Source organism: Arvicanthis niloticus, chromosome 3 (assembly GCF_011762505.2).
Source record: "Arvicanthis niloticus isolate mArvNil1 chromosome 3, mArvNil1.pat.X, whole genome shotgun sequence".
NCBI classification, from domain to species: Eukaryota; Metazoa; Chordata; class Mammalia; order Rodentia; family Muridae; genus Arvicanthis; species Arvicanthis niloticus.
Genome location: NC_047660.1, coordinates 46,776,038 through 46,798,288, shown reverse-complemented (window position 1 = coordinate 46,798,288; position 22,251 = coordinate 46,776,038). Strand labels below are relative to the sequence as shown.

The following is a 22,251-nucleotide window of genomic DNA, read 5'->3' as shown; positions in this document are numbered from 1 at the left end:
CTCAGCTTGCTTTCTTATCCCTCCCAGGACTCAGGGATGCTCAGGGGTGGCACTACTGCCAGTGGGGTGGGCCATGCCACATCGATCATTAATCAAGAAAATACCTTATACACTTGCCTGCCAACCATCTGATGGAGGCCTTTTTTCTCTTGAGTTTCTCTCTTCTCAGATAACTCTAGTGTATTAGTCAAGGTTCTCTGGAGAAACAGAACTTATAAATATATATGTGTGTGTGTGTGTGTGTGTGTGTGTGTGTGTGTGTGTGTATACATATACATAATCTATCTTATCATCCATGCATATATATTACACACACATACTCACACAAAATGGGGTTTATAGGCCATGTAGGTGATAGCTAGTACAGCAATGGCTATCCACCAGTGGAAGGTCCAAGAATCTAGTAGTTATTCAGTTCATGAGGTTGCATATCTCAGATGGGCTTCAGTATACGCTGGAATCTGAAAGAAGTAGACTCTTACATGCCAGTGAAGGAATGGCCTTGGTAGTGAGGCAAGAGCAAGTAGGGGAAGAAGTAAGCTTTCTTCTTTTATCTCCTTTATATGGGCTGCCAGCAGAGACTGTGGTCCAGATCAAAGGTAAATCTTCCCAACTCAAGAGATCTGGGTAAAAGGTGGAACTTCTCACTTCAAATGATTTCATTAAGAAAGAATCTCTCACAGGTGTGTCCAACCATTTGTTTTAGTTAATTCTAGATTAGTCAAGTTAACAATCAAGATCCATCACACCTAGCTTGTGCCAGGATGTCAAAAGCTAACCAGTTATGCTGAGCTAAGCAGAGATGTTTAACTACCCACCTCCCTCAAATTCAGCCTTATTCTTGGTAGCAATTTATTGTCGTGGTGATTTTATTATGAACTTTCCCTATATGTAGCAAGGACTTCAATCACTACAAATCTTAAAAGGACCCATTACTACTTTTATATTGCTGTTACAAATGTATTATTGGCAAAATACCAAGTTCGAAAATGTTGAAAAGTATGGCTGAGGTGAAGTAGGTATTTTTGTATTACCTGATAATTTTTCAAGTGTAATAACATAAAATGTCCTCTGTCTGTATTGGAGACAAGTGGGGAAGCTTCCTGAGAGGGTGCTGAGATGCCCTGAGTGCTGGTCAATGTCCAGTAGAGACAGTTTATGAGTCGTGTGCTTTGTCCATCAATCTTTCCTTTCATGCAGGTCTTTGCCTGGGGTTATAATAACTCTGGGCAAGTAGGATCTGGGTCGACAGCTAACCAGCCCATTCCTCGAAGAGTCACTGGATGCTTGCAGAACAAAGTAGTTATGAACATAGCATGTGGCCAGATGTGCTCCATGGCTGTTGTGGACACTGGAGAGGTAGGAAAGTTGTTTCATACTTATTTTAAAAAGTTTTCTTTGAGCCAGGAAGTGGTGGTGAGTTCCAGGACAGCCAGGGCTACACAGAGAAACCCTGTCTCGAAAAACCAAAAAAAAAAAAAAAAAAAAAAAGTTTTCTTTGCCTCCCTCGTGTCACATGATCATGGCATGCTTCTCACAGCAGAACTGAGCTGCTGAGTGCTGAGTTTCCTCTCTTTCCCCAGGTCTACGTCTGGGGTTACAATGGGAATGGGCAGCTGGGCCTGGGCAGCAGTGGCAACCAGCCAACCCCATGCAGAGTGGCCGCCCTGCAAGGCATCCGTGTGCAGCGGGTACGTCTCCCAGGGTTTGTGTGCAGCACACTAGATCGCAGCTTCCTTATGCACATGCAAGTTCAGCTGCTTTGATATTTCTGTTGAAGTAAAGGTTAAAGCCTTCCCCTGAACTAAGGTGCAGATCTTCAGAGAGATGCTGTTTCTATGGTACTTGTGGGAGCTGTCCTGGGAAGGTAGGCTTCAGACCTTCTCCTGAAGTGTCTTGGACAGCACATATACCAACAGTTTAAAAACATCTTCATGCCTTTGGCCTGTAATTCTACTCTTAGAGAAGTGCCCTAAGGAACCGAAGAAAAAGTCTCATAAAATTAATTAAGTCACAATGAAATTCATTAATATATATAATTAATATGCATTAATAGCTATAATTTTAACAAAGGAATTTGGGGGAGGGAGTAAACAAAAATGGGTAAGATGAATGTAAGAAAAAATAATGTATTAATGTAATGGCAGATGGGCAATTAGACGATGCTGTTCGTGAGGCAGTCTCGTGTTAGCTCAGGCTGTCTCATACTTGTGCCTCTTGCCGCAGCCTTCTAACTACAGAGACTAACAGGGAGAAAGCAACGTAATAAAAATGTTAGGTTAAAAAGATACAAGGTAGCTACTACATATGTATGCTACCACTTAGAGACGTGTAAGTGCACGTTTCTGTATCTGAATAAGTAGGAAAACATGAGCCCTGACCTTGAAAGATTTTCATGTTTACACATTTCTCCATTTCCCACATTGAACATGTTTTCCTTCAATAACTAGAAGAAAGTGTTCATCTGTCTTTCTTACGCTGGGCTGCTTGCCGCCCCTGGTTTCCACCACGACTGAGTACTGAGGACTGCTGGGGAGCTGGCTGCGGTAGGTGAGCCAGCTGAAGAACTGGGGCCGGGATCTGCAGCGCTGGCCACTCGGCGGGGTCTGCGCTAGGTGGAGAGTATTGGTTAATGTACCGTTGGCCTTTATGGCAGACTGCCTGCTCTTGGTCGTCAGTTTAGCTTTTAACCTACTTTGTCGCAGTGATGAAACATTTTCTGTTACTTGCAGATCTGAGATTTGCCTTTTTTTGTTTTTTTTGTTTCTGTTTTTTGTCCTTTCAGGTTGCCTGTGGCTATGCACACACATTAGTATTAACAGATGAAGGTCAAATATATGCTTGGGGCGCAAATTCTTATGGCCAGTTGGGGACTGGCAATAAAAGTAACCAGTCCTATCCTACCCCTGTTGTTGTGGAAAAGGACAGGTAATGTGTACATTTCCAAATCACCTCAGGGTCTTTAGTAAACAGCACTTAGAATTCATGGACTAGGGTTGTGGAAAATTACTCTTATCACTAGACTTGTCCTTCCAGACTGCTCATTCCTTTTTAAAAGTTGGCGTGTTGCCTGGCAGTGGCTCGCGCCTTTAATCCCAGCACTCGGGAGGCAGAGGCGGGCGGATCTCTGAGTTTGAGGCCAGCCTGGTCTACAGAGTGAGTTCCAGGACAGCCAGGGCGGCACCGGCCTCCCGCTGTCAGCTTCTATATGTCATTGTACCTCGAGTGCTGGCCATGCAAACTACAGTGACTGAACTGTCAGCAGCACTTCTGTGTGTTCCTATCTGCTAAGTGCTCCCTCCCTTGTTTTTTATTTTTATCTTTAAACAGAAGCTGGCAGTGTTTGAGGTCTGCCTTCTATGGCTCGGGAAAACGATGGTACTTTGTGGGGCTAATCTCCTAGCTACTTATAAAAGCTGCCAGTTGGAAGGCAGGGTGATTTCATCGAACTTCCAAACTGTCGCCATGCAGAGGAGTGAAGGGCTAGAAAATGAGGACGCAGTTGTTTGCACTGAAGTTATTTCCAGATGTTCCTAAGGCTTTTGAAAGCTTCTGGCTTTCTCGGGCAGTCAGTCACATAGCTGTCTTTCCTTCTGTCGTCTGACTCAGTGTTTGGCACAGAAACATCCCACTCCTTCCCCTTCAATCCAGTGATGCTGGAGCTCTAAAGATTACTGTGCTCTTCTTATTTTTATCCCACATAGTATTTTTTTAATTTTGATTTTAAATGACTATATGGATAAATAGAGTGCTGGTGCCAGGCACTTCTTTTATCTTTTTTTCCATTGGGATTCTTAATAAATTGTCATTTTTATTTACATGCTGTAAACATGGTCAATTTTATATAACCTATATAGATCTGTAAAAAGGAATTTTTTAAGCTAACAGTTTGTAAATAGGACCTTTGACTCTTTAAATGGGGAACAGGAGAGATAGTGGAGGCTGAAATTGGTACATAAATGTCTGTAGTTCCATCAGTTGCTGAACTGGTAAAGTTTCCAAAGAGATCAATGAGAACAGAAGGGATGGCTTAAGGCTGTAACTACAACAATGCTTAGACCACCAGTCAGTAGAACCACTTAGTGCCCAGCCTGAGCAGCAGTGCTAAAGGCCACACGAGGCAGCAAGGACAGAAAGATGACTCACAGGCCCTTCCCTGAGGTGCTTCTCACCCACCTTAGCATCTCATCATCCACTGGCTTGGGTTGCCCTGCTTTCTCTGATGAAGAATCAGGTCACATCTTCCCACTGGTCCACTCTGGAGCAGACTGTGGGCCACTGAAGTGGGGGAGAGAACAGGAAGCAGAGAAGCAACGAGGGGGAGTGGTGGAGGTGCCTGTGGCTTCGAAGGGCTCAGAGTGCCTGCCCAGTATCCTTGACTGAAACCCTGGGGTTTCTCCTGTGCACGTGTGTACTTGCTGGTGTCCACACCACTGCTGTCTGGTGATGCAGGATGGATATTCTGAAAGGATCTTCCTGCTCTCCTTGGTTTCCCAGCGTTGTCATTCTGAGCTTGCACAGTGTCAGGTCTCAGTTGCAGGCATGTGATGTGGCAAGAGAGAAACGTGTAATCTGCTAGGACTTGTTCCATGCCTCCCTGCCCTTCCCAGTGGCTAAGGCTCAGTCATGGGTCATGACTTTCTTCTTACTCTTCTGGGGCTCCTTCCAGGGAAGCCTAATTAGGAAGAGATTGTATTTTGGGTGGGGCAGGGGTGAGTCTACAGTTGTTAGTGCCTGTTCATAGAGGAAGAAAAAGTAAAATCTATGTACATTGGATTCTCTGCTCAACCAAAGGAAAAGCTTTTAAAAGGTTTGGCACGTGTGTTCTTAAGCTTATCCCATAAAGGCATATTATAACCAATTATAACTAAAATTAGCTGAGCCTTGACTTTTTGATAATTCTGTGGCCTCTTGAGGTCTTTAGTAGTGCACTGGGTGGTTACAAAACCATGACCCGGAACTGGATTCTTAGACTTTTTGTCTCATAGAATGATAGTGATAGTTAAAATGTCTGAGTGCTTAACAAAACAAAACAGCAACAACAAAAAACCCTTTTATTAGCTGCTTAGCTGTCTGTATATGAGAGTCCACTACCGTGCTGCTTCAGCCCTGCAGGGCTCTCATTCCAGGGCCATCTCTGACTCCTTCTTGTGTGTTCATCACACTACCCTGAAGATGGGGCTTGGCTGTAGTAGTGCCCTGCCTGTGTCCTCCCAGCTAGCTTCCAAGCTGTGTGCTGTGCACATCATCCTCAGGACACTGTCTTTGTACCTCACCTTGTGCAGAGCTCTCTTCCACTCACCCGTCACGTTAGCACAAGACTGAGCTCGTGGGCCTTTGTTGGAGGACACCGTGGCTCCTAGCAAACCCCAGAGCTCACTGACCCCCACACTGAGTTGTCTGTTCCAATTAGAAGCTCCTATCAGTGCCTTTCTCTTGTCTTACTCTGCCTCCCTCTGCTCGTAGCTCGGCTACAGGTTTTTCTCTGCCTCTCAGGCTCTTTGTTTGTCTGACAAATCCAAAGTCAGCCTGGCCTAGTAGCTCTCAGGTCTGCTGTCTTACCTAGCAGAGGTGGTAGACTGTCATACTCTCATTTGCTGCTTCTCTCCAGGTGGAAGCCGAGCTTGCAGTCTGCCCCTGCAGCAGCTGTCTGGATGACTTTAGTTGTAGAAGAAGCTGCTCCTGATGCCCCAGTCTTTGGGACTGCCTCATTTCATGTCTTCTGTATCTCAATGCCTCTGGGACAATGGCTGCATGGTAGCCTGTACCCTACCTACACGCTGTGCATTTTGCTCTCCCACTTTGAGTTTTTTTTTTCTTAAAAGTACAATAAAACTAATAATAGGAGTATAAATGATATGGCTTCTGCCAACTGCTGGTGCCTCAGCTAGTGTTGCACCTAGACCAGGATGCTCTGATGACTGGCATTGAGGCCCTTATGTCTTCTGTGAGGTGAGAGCCTACCAGTAAACCGATGGGAGCAGTAGGCACGTTTTTGTTGTAGTAGATGAATTTCACTGGCTGACTTCTCCTATTTTCCATATCTGTTGAAAAGCACATACGCAGTAGAAAGCCAGATCGTTTGGACCATTTTCCCACTGCACAGGGCCATTCTGCAGAGCACCAGATGTGGGAGTCAGTTCCTTGATCCAGCCGTGCAAATGTTAGAAGAGATTAGGCAAGGTCTACCAACCCAAGTGATGGCTCAGATACAGTCTCTACACAAGACACACTCCACTTAAAGCTGTGCAGTGATGAGTTAACTAAACTGCTGGAGGGCCTGGATTTGTCCTGCACAAGCCCTGACCGATGAGACTAAAAGTCAAAATGGAATCTCTTATGCTAAATGTCCAGGTATGGATATGAAAACAAGTTATTTATTCAACCTAAGGGATCAGGATTAGTCCAGTAGCCACATTTCCCAAACAGTCCCATTGAAGTCTCATGACACTGAAGTTCCTTGTTTTAATCCTTACACAGAAAGGGTCACTCAGCTGGTCACTCATTTCCCTGTGGTTTTGTTGAACTGATTGACTGTCTCTATTTGTTTCGGTTTATTTCTTTCATCCCTTCTGTTTATACCCTCCTTTGGCTTAGCCTACTTTATCTTGTGGAGTGAGATTGCCCAATTGTAGAAGTGAAGAGAGAGGGAAGGAGGTTATGGCAGCAGCAGTATAAAGGCCCTGCTCTGCTGATTGCTGTACCAGACACTGTGCCCAGCACATATGGGGATCCAGTCAGTATATCACATCCTTTTAGTGTGCAGAAGGCCAGGAGCCATCAGTATAAAGGCATCCTCTTGGCATTCAGAGGGCCCAGGATCCATTTAGTATATTGTATCCTCTTAGCATACAGAAGTCCCAGGGTTGATCTCTGGCATTAAAACAAAAAACTACTGAGTTCATTGTACAGAGCAGAAGCCAGGGTGACTCTTCATCCCTTTCCTTTTAAAGTAACTGATGGTTTGGATTTGGTGATAGGGACGAGCCCAGGGCAGTTTTCCTGCTGAGCTAGTGCTTATGTGTAGAAGCCATCCCACCTTGAGGTTTTATTCACTGACCCAGGTTAAATGATCCATGTCTTCATTATCTAGTTAGTAATGCTTTTAAGGATAAAACATTGAATTTTTAACTCAAAATAAGATGGCGTATATTTTTAAGGCCTATTGGTAATCAATAGATCCTTGTGTCATAAATGCCACTAAATTATGGCTCCAGAATTTGGTGGCTGAAAGTTTAGGAAGTGAGGTGTCCAGGTCTTTCTTTGTTCTTTCTGTTCCTTGGGCCCACCCGCTTCTGTCAGCTAGGTGGTTGGCACAGTCTGAGTCAAGTGTTCCTGGGGAAGGGGAGGCCAGCTCTTGGCCTCCTGTTCATATATCTCTGTGGTGTTTGCTTGTCAATTTAGAATCATAGAGATTGCAGCCTGTCACTCTGCCCACACGTCTGCTGCCAAGAGCCAGGGCGGGCATGTGTACATGTGGGGCCAGTGCCGGGGCCAGTCAGTGATCCTTCCACACCTCACCCACTTCTGCTGCACTGATGACGTGTTTGCCTGCTTCGCCACCCCTGCTGTCACCTGGCGCCTTCTCTCTGTGGGTAAGCTCGTCTGTCTGTGTCCTCTTGGGACAGTTCTGAGAAGGAGGAAGAGCACTGGTGCTTTTGCTTGTGACCTTAGGACTTCTTTGGGTACAGGATCTGATGAACTTCTTTCTGGAGGCACTGGGGGAAGGGTACTAAACCTACTGGGAACCAACACCAACACTAATTAGAGATAACTTAATTTGATTGCTTTTTAACTGAAAACCATGTTTTAGCTAGAAACAGTCTAGACATTCAGACATCTTAAATCTGATTCATTTAGTGAAGTAGTTCAAAACATTTTTGGTTTTGCAAATTTACAATGAATGTTCAAAGATGTGAATCCATACCTTGTGTAGCTGTCACTTGTTTGGGGGAGTCAGCATTTCCCCAGTGCCCAGTGAGTAGGGGCTTCCTCTTTGCCTTCATGTCCAACTGTCCAACTGGCTGTATCTGAACCTAGAAGCATTGTATTGCTCTCCCTTAGAACCTGATGACCACCTCACTGTGGCTGAGTCTCTGAAGAGGGAATTTGACAACCCTGACACTGCAGACCTCAAGTTTCTGGTTGATGGAAAATACATTTATGCTCACAAAGTCCTTCTTAAAATTAGGTAAGAGTGGGCCTCTGTGGACAACAGTGCCCAATGATCCCTGGGACCCAGACGGTGGGCAGACAGAGCTGGCTCCATTCATGTCCTCTACATGCATACTGTTGTGGGTGTTTGTCACACTAAATAAATGTTTAAAATAATTAGTAAGTGCTTATCTCTTTTGAGGAGTGAAATTCATTCATTTATCAATCACTTCAGGTATCCAAGGGAACTGGGCCAGATACTTGAGTAATTAAGAGGCAGCTTGTTGAGGCTGTTTGTGACCTTAAAGCACACAGTGCCAATGGGGGTAGGCTTGGGGGTGGGGATGCGACAAGATGTAGAAAGAAGGTGGGTCACCCATACTGGTTTGTGTTCAGGGAATAAGCCATGGAAGCTCTGGCTGTAGCTTGTTGCTGAGTGTGTTTTGTCCTTGGAACAGGGCCAAATGCTCTGATTTACTTTACTGCCTGAGGCTTGAATACAGCCCTGAATAGAGCCCTGCAGACAACCCGGAATACAGCCCTACTGGAGAAAAAAAAAAAATTGAGGTGGGGCAAGGTTTTTCCAGACCAAGGAGAACTGGGTGATTGCCAACACAAAAAGTGTTTTAAATGACATTTACTTATTTGAGCAGTGAATTCACCTCACCTTTGTTCCATTGTGCAGTCTGTGAAGCCACCACCCTACCTTCAGATAGAAAAGTCTGTCCTTCCTCAAAGATCCCAAGCCCCATCCTGAGCAGCCATTGATTTTTTTCCTGTCATCATACACACTAAGCATTTTCTAGAAGCTCATATATATGAAATTCTATAGCATCTCTTCTTTGCTGCCTGCCTTTTCCTCCTCGAATAATGATTCGGGATCGTGTTGCCACTGTGTAAAAGATAACTGAAATCCTCTTTCAGTGACTCATACACCCACTGTGGTATTTCGGACTCAGGTCCCCATTCTGTAAGGTCACATAGTGCCACCTGGTTCACTGTCACCATGGAGCATATACCGTTTCAAAGGAAGGGGGGCTAGTTTACTGTGACAGAGCACTAGACACACTCGGCTTAAGCTGTGGCAACTTAATCATGGTAGCAGTATCAGGTTTTCTCTGAGGCTGGGAGAAGAACCAGGCCTAACTTGAGCTTGTGGTGGTTTGTGGCAATCTTTGTCTTTCTGAGGCACACCACATAGCATTCTCTGAGTCTGCCTGTGTCACAGTCTTCCCCTTTGTCTGATTGCCTTGGGGTCTACCACAGTGACTCAGCTTAACTTGATGACTTCTGTAAAGAGCCTGTCCATGTTGTCAGTTACTAGGGTTAGATCCTCACACAGAAACTTTTAGGGACATAATTCAGACAGAATGGAGTAAAGAAACATAATTATTCAGTGATAAAACCATGCTGATGAGTAAAGGTAGGGTGAGAAGGAGGCCAGAGGTCCCACCATGTCTCCCTCAGTCCAGTTGTAGTCAGCTGCCTGGGCTCCCCACAGCAGCAGCAGGCCGAATTTGCAGTCTTGCTGATTAAGCAATTGAAAAGCAAGGAGCCAAGGCAAAGACTAGGTTTTTGGCAGTGTTCTGTGCCTGTGCGAAAATGCCTGAGGTCATTAACTGACACAAAGGTTATTTGCTTACTTAGTACTTGGTTTGGCCGACCTGTAACTCCAGCTTGAAAGCTTACCTTGGCTTGGGGTTGATTTGGAGGTCTTGTTTGGGGCCTCCTGAGAGGCAGCATAGCATGGTGGGAAGTGCCCACTGGAACCAGCCTGCTTCTGTCAAAAGGTGGGGTCAAAAAGGAGCTTGGTCTCCACAAGTCCCTTTCAGTGCATGGCCTGGCTGATAGATGTCACACTAAGTTCCTTTCTCTAGCTCTACCTCTTAAAGGTTCTACCACCTCCTAGTATTGCTACCCTGGGACCAAGCTTGATTGACCAGCAAACAGGAAGGTTTACAGCTTCAAGAGGAAGTCCTCGGTTAGCCCTTTGACTCCAGTCCAGAACCTGGGATATGATCTTTCTTTCTTCTCTCAGGTGTGAACATTTTCGTTCTTCATTAGAAGACAGTGAAGACGATATTGTAGAAATGAGTGAGTTTTCGTATCCTGTGTTCCGAGCTTTCCTGGAATATCTATACACGGATAACATCAGCCTATCTCCTGAGGAGGCAGTAGGTAATCATCACAGACTTTACCAAGACATTGACAAATGTTGAGTAATTAGGAAGGCAGCTTCTTTCCAGGCTGGAAGACAGACACTGACACTTGCAGGAGCTCTGCTGGTGATGTTGAGCCTGAGCGCTTCTCTGTTTGGTACTTGGATGCAACATTTGGCTTTTCTCAGACTCTACCACTGAGCTACACTCTCAGGCCCAGAACCAAACCTTCCCTTGTCACTCACTACTGCAAATGAAGGCTGGGTGGGTAGGTCCAGTAAGACGTCACTGGAGCACCAGTCGCCACTGGAGCAGCACAAGCAGGCGTGGAGGGAAGGGCAGGTGGTGGATTTTGTCTGTGAAGGCGGAGCCCAACAAGGTCATGTCTGATACACACTGGTTGTGAAAGTGGGCAATCCACTTTTTCAGTGACTCAGTTAAACATTTCACAATCTGGGAAAAAATATATATATATTCCCATTCATTTGGAAAAATCAATGAATAAGAATGTGAGGGTTGAACACCAGGTTATGCACAAGGAAAATAGCCCAGCCAAGAGAACAAAAGAAGTCACCAATTAAAGAGAAAAAAAAAAAAACATTAGCAAGTAACAGTGTCCCACAGTTAACTCTGGGTGAGTGTTGAGTAAGAGGAAACAGATCAGTCTTTGAATTTGGCACGGAAAAGACCATTTATGTGTGGGGAGATTCACCATAGGGCAGCTTCAGACAGTGGGAAGTGAGAAAGATAGCTAATGAGACTGCTCTCTAAGAGATGCTCTCCGAGTGTTGCTGCAGAGGAGCAGAAAGATGGGTTGGAGGACGGGGAGGCAGATGTGCCCACGAAAGGGGATTCCTTTGTGTAGTTTGTACTAGAATTGAAGGTAGGCCTCGGGCCTGCTAAGCTTGTGTACTGCATCACTGACCCACTCCCATCCCAGGCCTCCTCTGCTTGCTTTTTTATTTTATGACAACACATGTGCTGGTGGGCATGGCCTCAGAGAAGATTCTGCTAACTCAGGAGAGGCTAATTCAGAGAAACACAAACCTGTTTCATTTCTAGGACAAATTATTCAAGCCATTCTGATGTTAACTCCTAGCTTTTGTCAGTGTCCACTCAGTTCAGCTGTCTCCCCAGGATGCTGTGATGGTGCTCAGAGCTCATTTTGCCTGATGGAAGGAAGCCCTTTGAACACTGGTTGAGGTCAGGTGCTCAGAGCACACCCACAATAAATTCTTCTTTCCAACAGGATTGCTAGATCTGGCTACATTTTACAGTGAGACACGGTTGAAAAAGCTCTGTCAACAAACTATCAAGCAAGGGATCTGTGAGGAGAACGCTATTGCTCTGCTTTCTGCTGCTGTCAAGTACGACGCACAGGTAAGAAAAGCATCTTCCAGTGAGCCACTAAAAGGAACATCTAGATAGATGAAAATAGAACATACAGAAATAAACAAAAGTCCTAGAGAAATTATGTCACTATGATGGCATAAAAATGTGCGTCACGAACATTAGAGGAAGACACTATAAAAGACTGGTAGAACTAATTTCCAGTGATTAAAATCTTTATACATCAAGTGTGAAATGACTCACAGGTAAAGGAGCTTTCGGCCAAGCCTAACAGTGTGAGTTCAGGACCCACATATGGAAGGAGAGCACTGTCCCCAAGCTGTCCTCTGATCACACATGTGCTATATATGACATGCACCATATACAAGCACATAAATCAATTCACAAGTAAATGACACACTGAGAGAATGTTTTCATAACATACAATAAAGCAAGTTCTTCATAGTAAAAAAAAATTGAAAAGAAACTATGGGCAGTTTGACTGGAAAAAAAAGATGAACCAAAGAACAAATGGAAAATATAAATATACATGAAAGAACCAGGAGATGACTCTGTCATTAAAGTGCATATAATGCATGGGGAGATTAGATGTGGTTGTATTTCCTTCTTTGCTTTCTTCCTGGACTTTGTACAGTGGCTGTGTACTGTTCAGATAAAGAAAGGAAAGAAACTTATTTTAGTGCTAAATCTGTAGGAAACAGGCCATAACTTCTTACAGTCAGTTTCCTCTTGGTATAAGGATATCCTCCCCAGTGACTTTTTAAAAAAATAAGGAGAGAGGGAGACTGGTAAAGACAGAATGCCCTTTTCCTCTTTGGTAAACAGTAATATGCTTATGTAGGGAATTCTGAGTCTGAGGGAGGAAACAATGCATGGAACAGACTTTCTGACTGTCCTGCTTCATAGGCCATGGCTGCCCCCAACTCCCCAGGTCAGAGCTCAATCCTCCTTCCTTGACTTTCTATTAAAAACTTTGTCTACGCATTGAATTTTAGAGCTTTGTACTAGCCAGGCAAGAGCTGACCTCTGAGCTATATCCCCAGGTCTCCTGTTTATTTTGAAGCAGATCTCACTACTAGTCCAGGTTTAACCTTGAACACTTTGTAGCCCAGACAGATTTCCAACTTGCTATCTTCTTGGCCTTGGGCTCCTAAGAATAGGCCTGAGCCATGAGGCCTACCTTGTATGTGTGTGTGTATGTATGTATGTATGTATGTATGTATGTATATGTATATGTATATATTGTTTTTTGTTTTTTATATGTTTTTTAAATACTTGAAACTTGTATATATTTTTAAATACTTGAGGTTTCATTTTTCATTCAATATTTAAAACCCATGCAACTATATCGACATGAAGTAGGTTGGTGGCAGGGAATGTCCAATGAAGAGGCTGTGTCCACCAGTGAGTAGTAAGGGTAGCCTTGCCCAAGTGGCTGGCTATAGGAACGGTGAAAAGTGCTTGGATTGTAACTATACTTAAAAGGCAGACACTGCCATTGTTGGTGTCTTGGATGTGGGGTGGGAATGAGGAAGGGCAGTTTCAGGTTCATGTCAAGATGTTTGGCTGGGTAACTGAAAAGGTGAACTGTCTTACTATGTGACGGATGGAGTATGGCAAGAAGCACCCAGTTGGATAGTATAAAAGCAGCATTTTAGGAGAAACACTAGGAATCTGGTCTCAAGGATCTCTGAAGCATCCAGAAAAGACATGCAGTGAGCCAGTCTGCAGTGCAGAGACATGTGTCCAGAGAGCGGTAAGCTGAGTTATGAGACAGACAGAAGCCAAGATTCCATAAGGGGACACTAGCAAAGGACTTACAGAAGTACTATGTATGGGAAAGCCGGTCCACACGAGGAACAAGTACCCGGTAAAACCATTCCACACCAATACTTTAAAAAAAAAATTAATGTTGAGTGGAAAGTGAAATTTCAAATATTTAGAAACACACAATTCAAGACAGGTGTTTCAGGAGGTGATAAAAATCCTTAAATAATTTGCTGAAGTCCTAGTGAGTCAAGTTGCACGCTCCAGGATATGAAAGCTACATTGTTGCAGTAGAGCCCAGCTGGAAGGCCTGAGAGAATGGAAGCAGAGGAACTGGCAGTTGGGGAAGCCAGAAACAGCTTTTCCCAGTCATTTTACTTACAAATTTATTGGGAAACAGATCGAAGGGCCAGTTGAGATAAATCAAGAATGTTTGTGTAAAAAGGAGAATAGCTTGAAAAACAAGCTGATCCTTAAATAGGTGGGGCAGTGTGGCCTAATGGTAGAGTGAGGAGGTGGGCCTTACAGCAATCATGGACCATTCATTAGGAAGCCCAAAGAGGAATGCCCACAGGCTGTAGCAAGAGGCTGGACAAGTGAGGGGAAGGGCATTATGGAGCCTCTTCTGAGTAAAGCAGGAAGTCCCATTAGTTAGACTGAGTAAGAGGAAGCACTGGATAAAGTATGAGTCATGTACCAGAGGAATAACAGGGAACTGGTGGAGTCTGTATTTGCCTGACAGAACTAAGAGCTTTTATTAAAATGTGGCTGTGTAAAGCAATAGCATTTAAGTAGAGAAAGTGTTTGAAAAATAATGAAGAGCATGTCTTATACCAACAGAATTCTCTGATAGGTCAGTTCTACTATATATCAATTTATTTAATCCCAGGAACTCTTTCTGAATCCTATTTTTAGAATTATTATGGGAAATTCCCAGTCCAAAAGTCAAAGGAAGATGACCTAAGTGGTAGTTTCTTAGGGACATTTTGGTTTCCCAGTAATTAGCAACTATCCTGACTCTTCAGATCTCGAAGACTGGAGTGCTCAGCTACCTACGTCCATAGCATCAGTGCTGGTGTGAGTAGGCATCCCTCCATCCTTCTGTAAACTCAGCCTACGAAGGGCCACTTTGTCATGTATGTTTTCCTATGCTGTCTGCTATTGAATGGCTCTCAGGGTATTTGGCATCTATCCAGACAGCACACAAAATGTGTAGGGACACGACTATTCCATTTTGTCTTCAAGAGCTCACCATCACTGAGACTCCAGCACTGAGACTCCAGCACCCTGGCAGTCTGTTGTGGCATGATTACATTTTCCTTGTGTAGCTGGTTTTCTTTCTCACAAGGGAAATGTCCTATGGGTTTGTGTGCATGATGGCATAGCTATTTATTTTTTTTACATTCATCTTCAGCATTTGCTAGAGTTTACATATATTTAGAGAAAAGACTATAATAGGCAATGGACATATATAATTTTTTGGGAACTGTTGGGAGCATTATATTTTATAAAATAGCTTCAACAACACAGAGACAGAAGTTTAAACTTTGAATATGAAAAGTGGTTCCCTTGTGCTAAGTCAGATCATACCTGCGTGTACAACACTTCCTTAGAAAGCCTAGTCTGCCTGAGGATTGAAGCTCATTCCTCAACACTGATTTTATATAAATACATGTATTTGTATCGACACATATGTAATTCTATAAAAATTATTTTGGCTCTGGAGACTGAACCTTTTTCTGAGAGGAATTCTCTTGCTTTGTTGGGTTGCACTGGGAATACAAATTCATCAAACTGTTGTTGTTCCTAGGACTTAGAAGAGTTCTGTTTCAGATTTTGCATCAACCATCTGACTGTAGTAACACAAACGTCAGGCTTTGCAGAAATGGACCACGATCTTCTGAAGAACTTCATCAGCAAAGCCAGCAGAGTTGGAGCCTTTAAGAACTGATCCCCAATGTGGAAATGAATGCTTAAGCCTTCCCATTTCACTCCACAAAGATAAATAAATACGTGAATAAATCATAATTACAAAAAAAAAAAAAAAAGCCATTGATGAACAACTTCTCTGTAATTAACAGTGTTGATGAAAACTACATCTGGCCAGATTCTTGTGTCCTGTCAAAAGGCTGCAGTCAGTTCTCTCCATCTGCCTAGCCAAAGGTTTACAGTAGCAGGATATGACACACCACATAGAAACTGAATGTCTACCAGTGGCATTCGACTGGGGAATCTCCCTATCCCAGCAGGTGTCGACTGTAAATAGCTTTTTGGGTGGGTGGGTGGATGGGGACTGTGTTCACCTCCCTTTTCTGACCAAGGATCTGTCTGGTATGAGCTTGTACAGGTCTCATAATTCTGTCATTCTCTGATTTCATACATGTGTGTCCTGTTCTTTGAAGGCAGGCCCCATGCTTAGGAGTAACTAACAGATTCCATGGGTCCATGGTATTTGTGTGTAGTTTTTTGTTTTGTTGTCATTTTGGATGGCTGGTTGTCTTTTTTGGAAAGTTGGGAGGTTCTGGAAGAGGTTGAGGTAGAGAAAGAATATAATGAAGATATATAAAAAATAAAAAGGTATCACATAAAAATGAAAATTATAGTTACCATTTCTTCCTTTGAGTCACCTATGGTGGATATCTTTGGGGCATTGAAAGTTTGCTAATCTGGAGAAATGGTCCAATATTCAACGGGTTGATACAAGGAATGCTGTCATGCCCACATTTTTAGCCTCTAACACAGTGCCTTATATATAAAAGGCACTCAGTTAATTCACTGTCCATCTTAAGGGTACACTGAGAATAGCGAACGTTGGGAAGGGAATAAACAAACTTAGAAGTTTGTAATTACTGATATAGTTTATAGTTCTGAGAAATAGTAGCTAACTTAGACCATTATCAGCATTCAGAAAATGCCTTAGCAACTAAGTTGTCAAAGGCCCAAGGGCTACTTTTAATTTTCTACTTCCCACATTAACTTCTCATAATGGCATTGTTGAAAATGAAACATTAACTTTGAAATGTTACTTCTGGAATCCTATGCCTTATGTATTTGCATAAAGCCCTTTGCTTTTCTTTATATTAAGGAGAGTTTCCCTCTATAAGATTGATTATAGTTTTTTCTTGTAGCTAGCTTTTATGTCACTATAAAATAGGTTTCTTAACCAAACACTAGTAAATACTATATAGAAAGGAACTAACACATTTCATGGGTAGCATTGTGTTGGAGAAAGTCTTGAGTTTTTTGACCAAAACAAGCCACTGTGTAGCAAAAGAGAAACTAACTGAACAAAATGTAGCATTGGATTCCTCTAAGTGTCTCACAATATATTATGTAAAGGAAATCTTTTTGGAAATAGAAATCTTATTCTCATGTATAATTGTTTGATAATAAAGAACTTGATAGAACAAACTGTCTTCTTAAATTGTTGAATAACAAAATCAAGCTATCAAACTGTTGTCTCATAGGTAGATAAAAATCCCTTTTATGGTCTGTACTTATTAAAAGCAGATATTCAGATGTCTTCTTATAGCAAAGTTGACCCTAAAATATAAATGGTTCCTAATTTTTTAAAAGCCAGTTATTCATTTTATTGCCTTGGTGTTTATTGGTAAACCCTCCCTTCCTCTCCATAGATATAAACTGATTTATTGATTGATTGAAGTTGAAATTTAAGGGTTCTTTGGAAAGTCAGTTGGTGTTCTGCTAAAGCAAACATGTGAAAGGACATGTGAAGGGTTCTTCACTAACAAGCATGCATTGGTCTGCCTTACATTTCGAAGTTGAACTGCATGTCAGGACTCCATAAGAGAGAAACGCACCAAAAAATCATCAGGTGGTGTGCCGTTACTTTTCTTGCCACTTCCTTGGATTTGGGTTGATTGGCAGAGTGATGTCAGCTGAGACAGATGAATGTGCTGAGGCAAGATGTGGAGGACACGAGATACTTGGAGGGACTATAAAAGGACTTCACAGACAGTGGAGGAAGCTGAGCTTGGCTTTCTGAAGTAACTCAAACTTGTATCAGGTTGATATTTAAAGCCATAAAATTTTTGCAGTTTATAATTTTACATAAAAATTGAGATGGTATAGATACTTTCCTGTCCCCTACTTCACCAACGTGGGGCAACCTGATACGTTCAGCATCTCCCCCAGAGTGGTACACTTGTTCCAGTTGATGAAAACCTTCACCCATCTGTATCCCATGAGGGTCAGTTTGTCTTGGTACTGTACCTTCTCTGGGTTTGGACAAATACACTGGCTCATGTCCATTGTTTCAGTACCACATGGAATAGCTGTGGTCTCCCTACCTATTCTCCTCCCTCCTCAACCCCTGGTAACCACTGGTCTTTTTAAAAAACTTAATGTGTAGAAATATTTTTCTTGCATAACTGTGTGTGCAACACATATGTGCCTATTACCTGCAGAGGGCAGACGATAGGGCTGGAGTCCCTGGAACTAGAGTTCTGGATGGTTGTGAACCATATGGGTGCAGGAATTGAACCCAGGTCCCCCACAAGAGCAACAAGTCCTCTTGGCTGCTGAGCCCTCTCCATGCCCTCACTGTTCTTTTTCTGTCTTCGGTTTCACCTGTTCCAAAACACCACTGAAATCTCAGCATGTAGATTCTTCATGTTAGCACCATTTATGTAGGGACAGACGTTAAAGACTGCTCCACTCTCTTTCCATGGCTTAATAGCTTTTTTCAGTGCTGAGTAAAGTTCTACTCTCTGGATGTACAAGTTTACCCATTCACCTCCAGGTTTTGGCAATTGTAAGGAAGTGGTCAAACAACTTTTTGTGTAGACATATTCTCAGTTCCTTTTAGTAAATAAATCACAAGATGTGTGATTGTGTGATCTTAGGGTAAGGTTGTGTTTAGTTTTGTAAGACACTGCTGAGAAGTCTTCCCACTAGCAATGAGGGAGAGTTCTGTTGTCACCAGCTTTTGGTAGTGTTGGCAGTCCAAATTCTGACCACTCTAGCCGGTGTGTAGCACTGCCATTGACTTCCTGTGTATCCCTGGATTATGTATGACACAGATCGTCACTGCACGCACTTGACATCTGCTTCTTTGGTGTTCTATCTGGACAGGTCTTTGGCTCATTTTTAAATTAACTTGTCATTGTGTTGAACTTTAAGAATTCTTTGTGTATTTTAGTCCTTTCTCAGATTATCTTTTGTAAACATTTCTCCCTAGTCTGCCACTCTATCTCCTGTCCACCTCTTTAAAAATTATGTTTTACATCTTCTGTGTAACCCAAGCTGGCTTCCCACACATACTCTCCTGCCTCAGCTGCTGAGAGCTGTGATTACAACATCTGCACTACAGTTAGGCTTGTGTGGTCCTGTCTGATCTTCTGTTTTTGTATCCCTGTCTGGTGGAAGCCCCACAGACAGCTCTTGTCCTGAAGCTCAGTCCATGTCTGAAGCCAACCAGTCCTCACTAACTCACTACTTACTACTGTACATGAGCCTCCTGTCATTTGCTTTCATTTTTGGTTAGATTTGCTGTTTATCAACAAAGTAATCTTAAAATGTGAGAAGGTTCTGCAGACACCAGCTGGTAGCTAAGCACCCACCTACTGTCTCAGCCCTACTGTATGAGCTGCTCTTAAGTCTTCCGTGTCTCCCTTTTCCTGTTTCAGGCAGGGTCTCACAAAGCATACAACTTTTTAAACAAATTCCTTTCATAAAAAAGAAGGCAAAAGGGAACAGAATTTATATATATTACTATATAATACATACCATATGCATGCATAAAAAGCACATTTCTGTAAATCTGAGGGTCATCAGAATGGATAAGATGTGAGGAGAAAGCTGGGACAGAGAAAACACCCAACTCAGAGACCATATCACACCAGTAAGGCTCTTAACAACTAGTTTATTTTAAAATAGACAAACTATTATAGAAAATAGGAACATAGCAATTTGAATGTATAGTTTTAACCGGTACAAAAACAAAACCAATAGTGCAGTGTCTGCAGCTTTAAGAAATCTCAATGCAGGATCTCTGAAAATTCCTATGATTCTGTCACTAATTCTAACTTGAACTTACTAGCAAAAGACCTAGAAGTATGGTAAGCCCTTGACCTAAAACCTAACTCATCTGTGTGATGATCATGCAGAACTCAATGAAGAAACGGGGAAGCTGTCTATTGCTTTTGTTAGCGAGATAACTATCAAACTAGTAAAACTGAAACTAAATTGAGGACAAAATAGAAATTTGTTTTCTAACAAGACCAGATTTCTTTCCCAAAAGTATGGAGTTTAGAAAAAGTGATTTTCTTAAATGCTAGCTGATGCTACCTTAAATATCACCTATTTTAAATTATACCATCTCTAAATAAGTTAATCCCACAAGATAATTTAAATACACCTTTAGGTGGAGGGGTGAAGGGAGTGCCTCTTTTTCAATGCAGCGATTTGAATCTGAAGCTTCTGCACAGCTGGACTAGCAATGGTATGGCTCTGAAGAAGCCAGAGTTATTAGACCAGATTGGCTTAAAAAAAAATAGATACCTGCCAGTACAGAAGACCCTGGAAGATGTGTACCATTCCAGAGAGAACACAAACATCCCCAGATGGAGAAGAGCAGAGTAAACTGTTGAGATGTAATTAGATGCTTCTACAAGGAAAACAACTGAAGGCTCCTATAGTTAACAGTCTGCTTGTAGAACACAATTAATTTGTATCTTGATTCTTCAGGACCCAGAAACATTAGAAAGTGCACTTGGGTTGTACTGTACTAGGGTCCTCTGAAGCACAGTTGTGGCCAGACTTGACTTTCAAGTACTACATGGGTACTTATAAATTCAGTGATCTGAATGATTAAAAGAAAAAAAAACCTGGAGTATTATCACTAGTCTTCAGTTTAAAGTATGGGTTGGATGAATAAAAGGATCGGTTCTTAGAGGGTCTGAGGTATGAAATCTGTGTCAGTAGTAAGACAGTATCATATGTTCATACTTTTTTTGCTTGTATTTCAAAGGTAAAATATGTGAAACAAACACACGGCACATTAGATTCTAATATTAAAATAAGTCCAATGTGTAGAAATTAGTACTTTTCCCCAGTTTGTAACAATCTGTTTCAGTAGAAGATTCAAGATAATTTGGTTGAGTGTGGACAGTCAATCAACTTGCATTTGGAAGACAAGACACATTTTCTAAGGGTATTCACGTTAAATTAAAAAAATACATATAAATTAATAAAACCAAGAGCAAACATCACACATGTGCCACGAGGAAAGGCAAAGTAGTCAGCCAGACGTAAGGGAGTCATTAGGACCCCCTCCAGAGGCAGCCTCACTTGAGGGCAGCAGGCTCATGTTGGAAATGCAAACAATCTGCTTTCATATTTTAAATGGCATGATCTGCACAAGATTCTCAATCCTGTGTACCATCAATTCTATACCATTGATTACACTGAAGTGGCTTACGAATCACCCACACAAATATTCAGCTTGTACCTGCACATTTTATATCTAGAACATGAGCAGAACCTGGGGACTAGAGTCACATCCAGGAGACACAAGTCAGGTGCCCCAGGGTCTACAGTGTCCAGGGTCCTGAGATCCTCACTTTTCCTCCTTGTTTGAGATATCCATGCTGTCATTCATTTTCTGCTTTTGCATTCGTGTTCGAGTAGAAGCTGGAAAAGTAACAGGGAATATTAACAGTGCTGAGGATGCTGGGTAAGTGGACCAGGGGTAACCTACCATGCCTGCCATGCTCAGTTTTTTTGGTCTGCACATGGGATCTTGTGGGTTAGGGTGTGGGGGGGGTGCACATAAAACCTTAAAAGTTAACATATAAATGTATTAATTCATATTAAGTGGTTAGCATATTTAATTTTGGTTCAAACAACACACTTAAGGGAAAAGGGCGTTAAAAATTAGCCAGAAGTACAGTTCTGCTGTGTGCTTTCTATGGCAGCTGACATACATGTCCAGTGCCTGCTTGTAAGTCCTCGTCATCCTCACTGGCACTGCCTCCCACCAGCTCCTAATACTTGCACTTTTCCTAAGCCCTTTCTTTGCCTATTTTTAAACCCTGCAGCAGCCACGCTTGCTACCACAGCCATGTGCCTAGGACACCAGAACACTCAGCAAATACCGCTTCCGTATGGCTACTTAATTTTTTATAGTCTCGTAATAGCTTGGAGTGAAATTTAATTTGTCATAATATTCTAAAACTAACATTTATTTTATTGATTTATTGTGTATATAAGTTTCTGTCTGTTGCAGTGCTGAGAACTTAACTCAAGACCTTGTGCACACGAGGCAGCAAACACGGCCACTCAGTGACAACCCCTCACCCCACCATTCCAAATTGCTGTCATACTGACAGACCTGATCCTAATTTCCAAAAATCTGATTTCCAGTAATGAAAACCTCTGTTTGAAACTGTCTCAAAGCCTGGAGATTAGGAAGTTTATCAAGTCCCTGGTGGTTTGTGTGTGCTCTGTGGGTGGCCCTAGAGTTGTCTGCATACCATCAGCACTGACTGGACTCGGTGGATGTGGAAAAGGAAGAGGAGATAAAGCTGGGAGTGCAGTGAGGGGAGGAGCCTGGGAGGAGTAGGAAGATGGGCAGTGAGGGGAGGGCATCATCAGATTATACTGCACACAGTATGAAATTTCCAAAGACAGTATGTTAAAGAACAGGTCAACATCAGTTTCGGACTATTCCAAGTGTCCTGACCTGCACTTTGTAGAAAACACTTAGTCTATCAATGTGTGAGGTAAATTGTCTACTCTTGTTTGAACTACTTTTTAAATGCATAAATAATTCTACCACTTGAGGGAATAATGTGTGGAT

The 22,251-nt window shown here is 42.6% G+C and overlaps 2 protein-coding genes across 16 annotated transcripts in view; one reads left to right on the top strand and one right to left on the bottom strand.

Annotated features, from left to right (window-relative positions):
• Rcbtb2 (RCC1 and BTB domain containing protein 2) overlaps window positions 1-15,508 on the top strand; it is a 38,607-nt gene extending 23,099 nt beyond the window's left edge. For all 13 annotated transcript variants that reach the window (XM_076930742.1, XM_076930738.1, XM_076930741.1 and 10 more), the window contains 8 exons: window positions 1,201-1,359; window positions 1,584-1,691; window positions 2,786-2,928; window positions 7,405-7,595; window positions 8,065-8,191; window positions 10,193-10,332; window positions 11,563-11,693; window positions 15,241-15,508. In XM_076930742.1, the coding sequence (XP_076786857.1) occupies window positions 1,201-1,359; window positions 1,584-1,691; window positions 2,786-2,928; window positions 7,405-7,595; window positions 8,065-8,191; window positions 10,193-10,332; window positions 11,563-11,693; window positions 15,241-15,381 (1,140 nt within the window). In that variant the 3' untranslated portion in view covers window positions 15,382-15,508. The remainder of the gene's footprint in view (window positions 1-1,200; window positions 1,360-1,583; window positions 1,692-2,785; window positions 2,929-7,404; window positions 7,596-8,064; window positions 8,192-10,192; window positions 10,333-11,562; window positions 11,694-15,240) is intronic.
• A 3,786-nt stretch (window positions 15,509-19,294) lies between these two features.
• The window catches only part of Rb1 (RB transcriptional corepressor 1), a 140,005-nt gene continuing 137,048 nt past the window's right edge, over window positions 19,295-22,251 (bottom strand). For 2 of the 3 annotated variants that reach the window (XM_076930734.1, XM_034497700.2), the window contains one exon: window positions 19,295-21,083. In XM_076930734.1, coding sequence (XP_076786849.1) covers window positions 21,010-21,083 — 74 coding nt within the window. In that variant the 3' untranslated portion in view covers window positions 19,295-21,009. Of the gene's footprint in view, window positions 21,114-22,251 lie in introns of all 3 variants that reach the window. The other variant, XM_076930735.1, reaches the window with a different exon arrangement.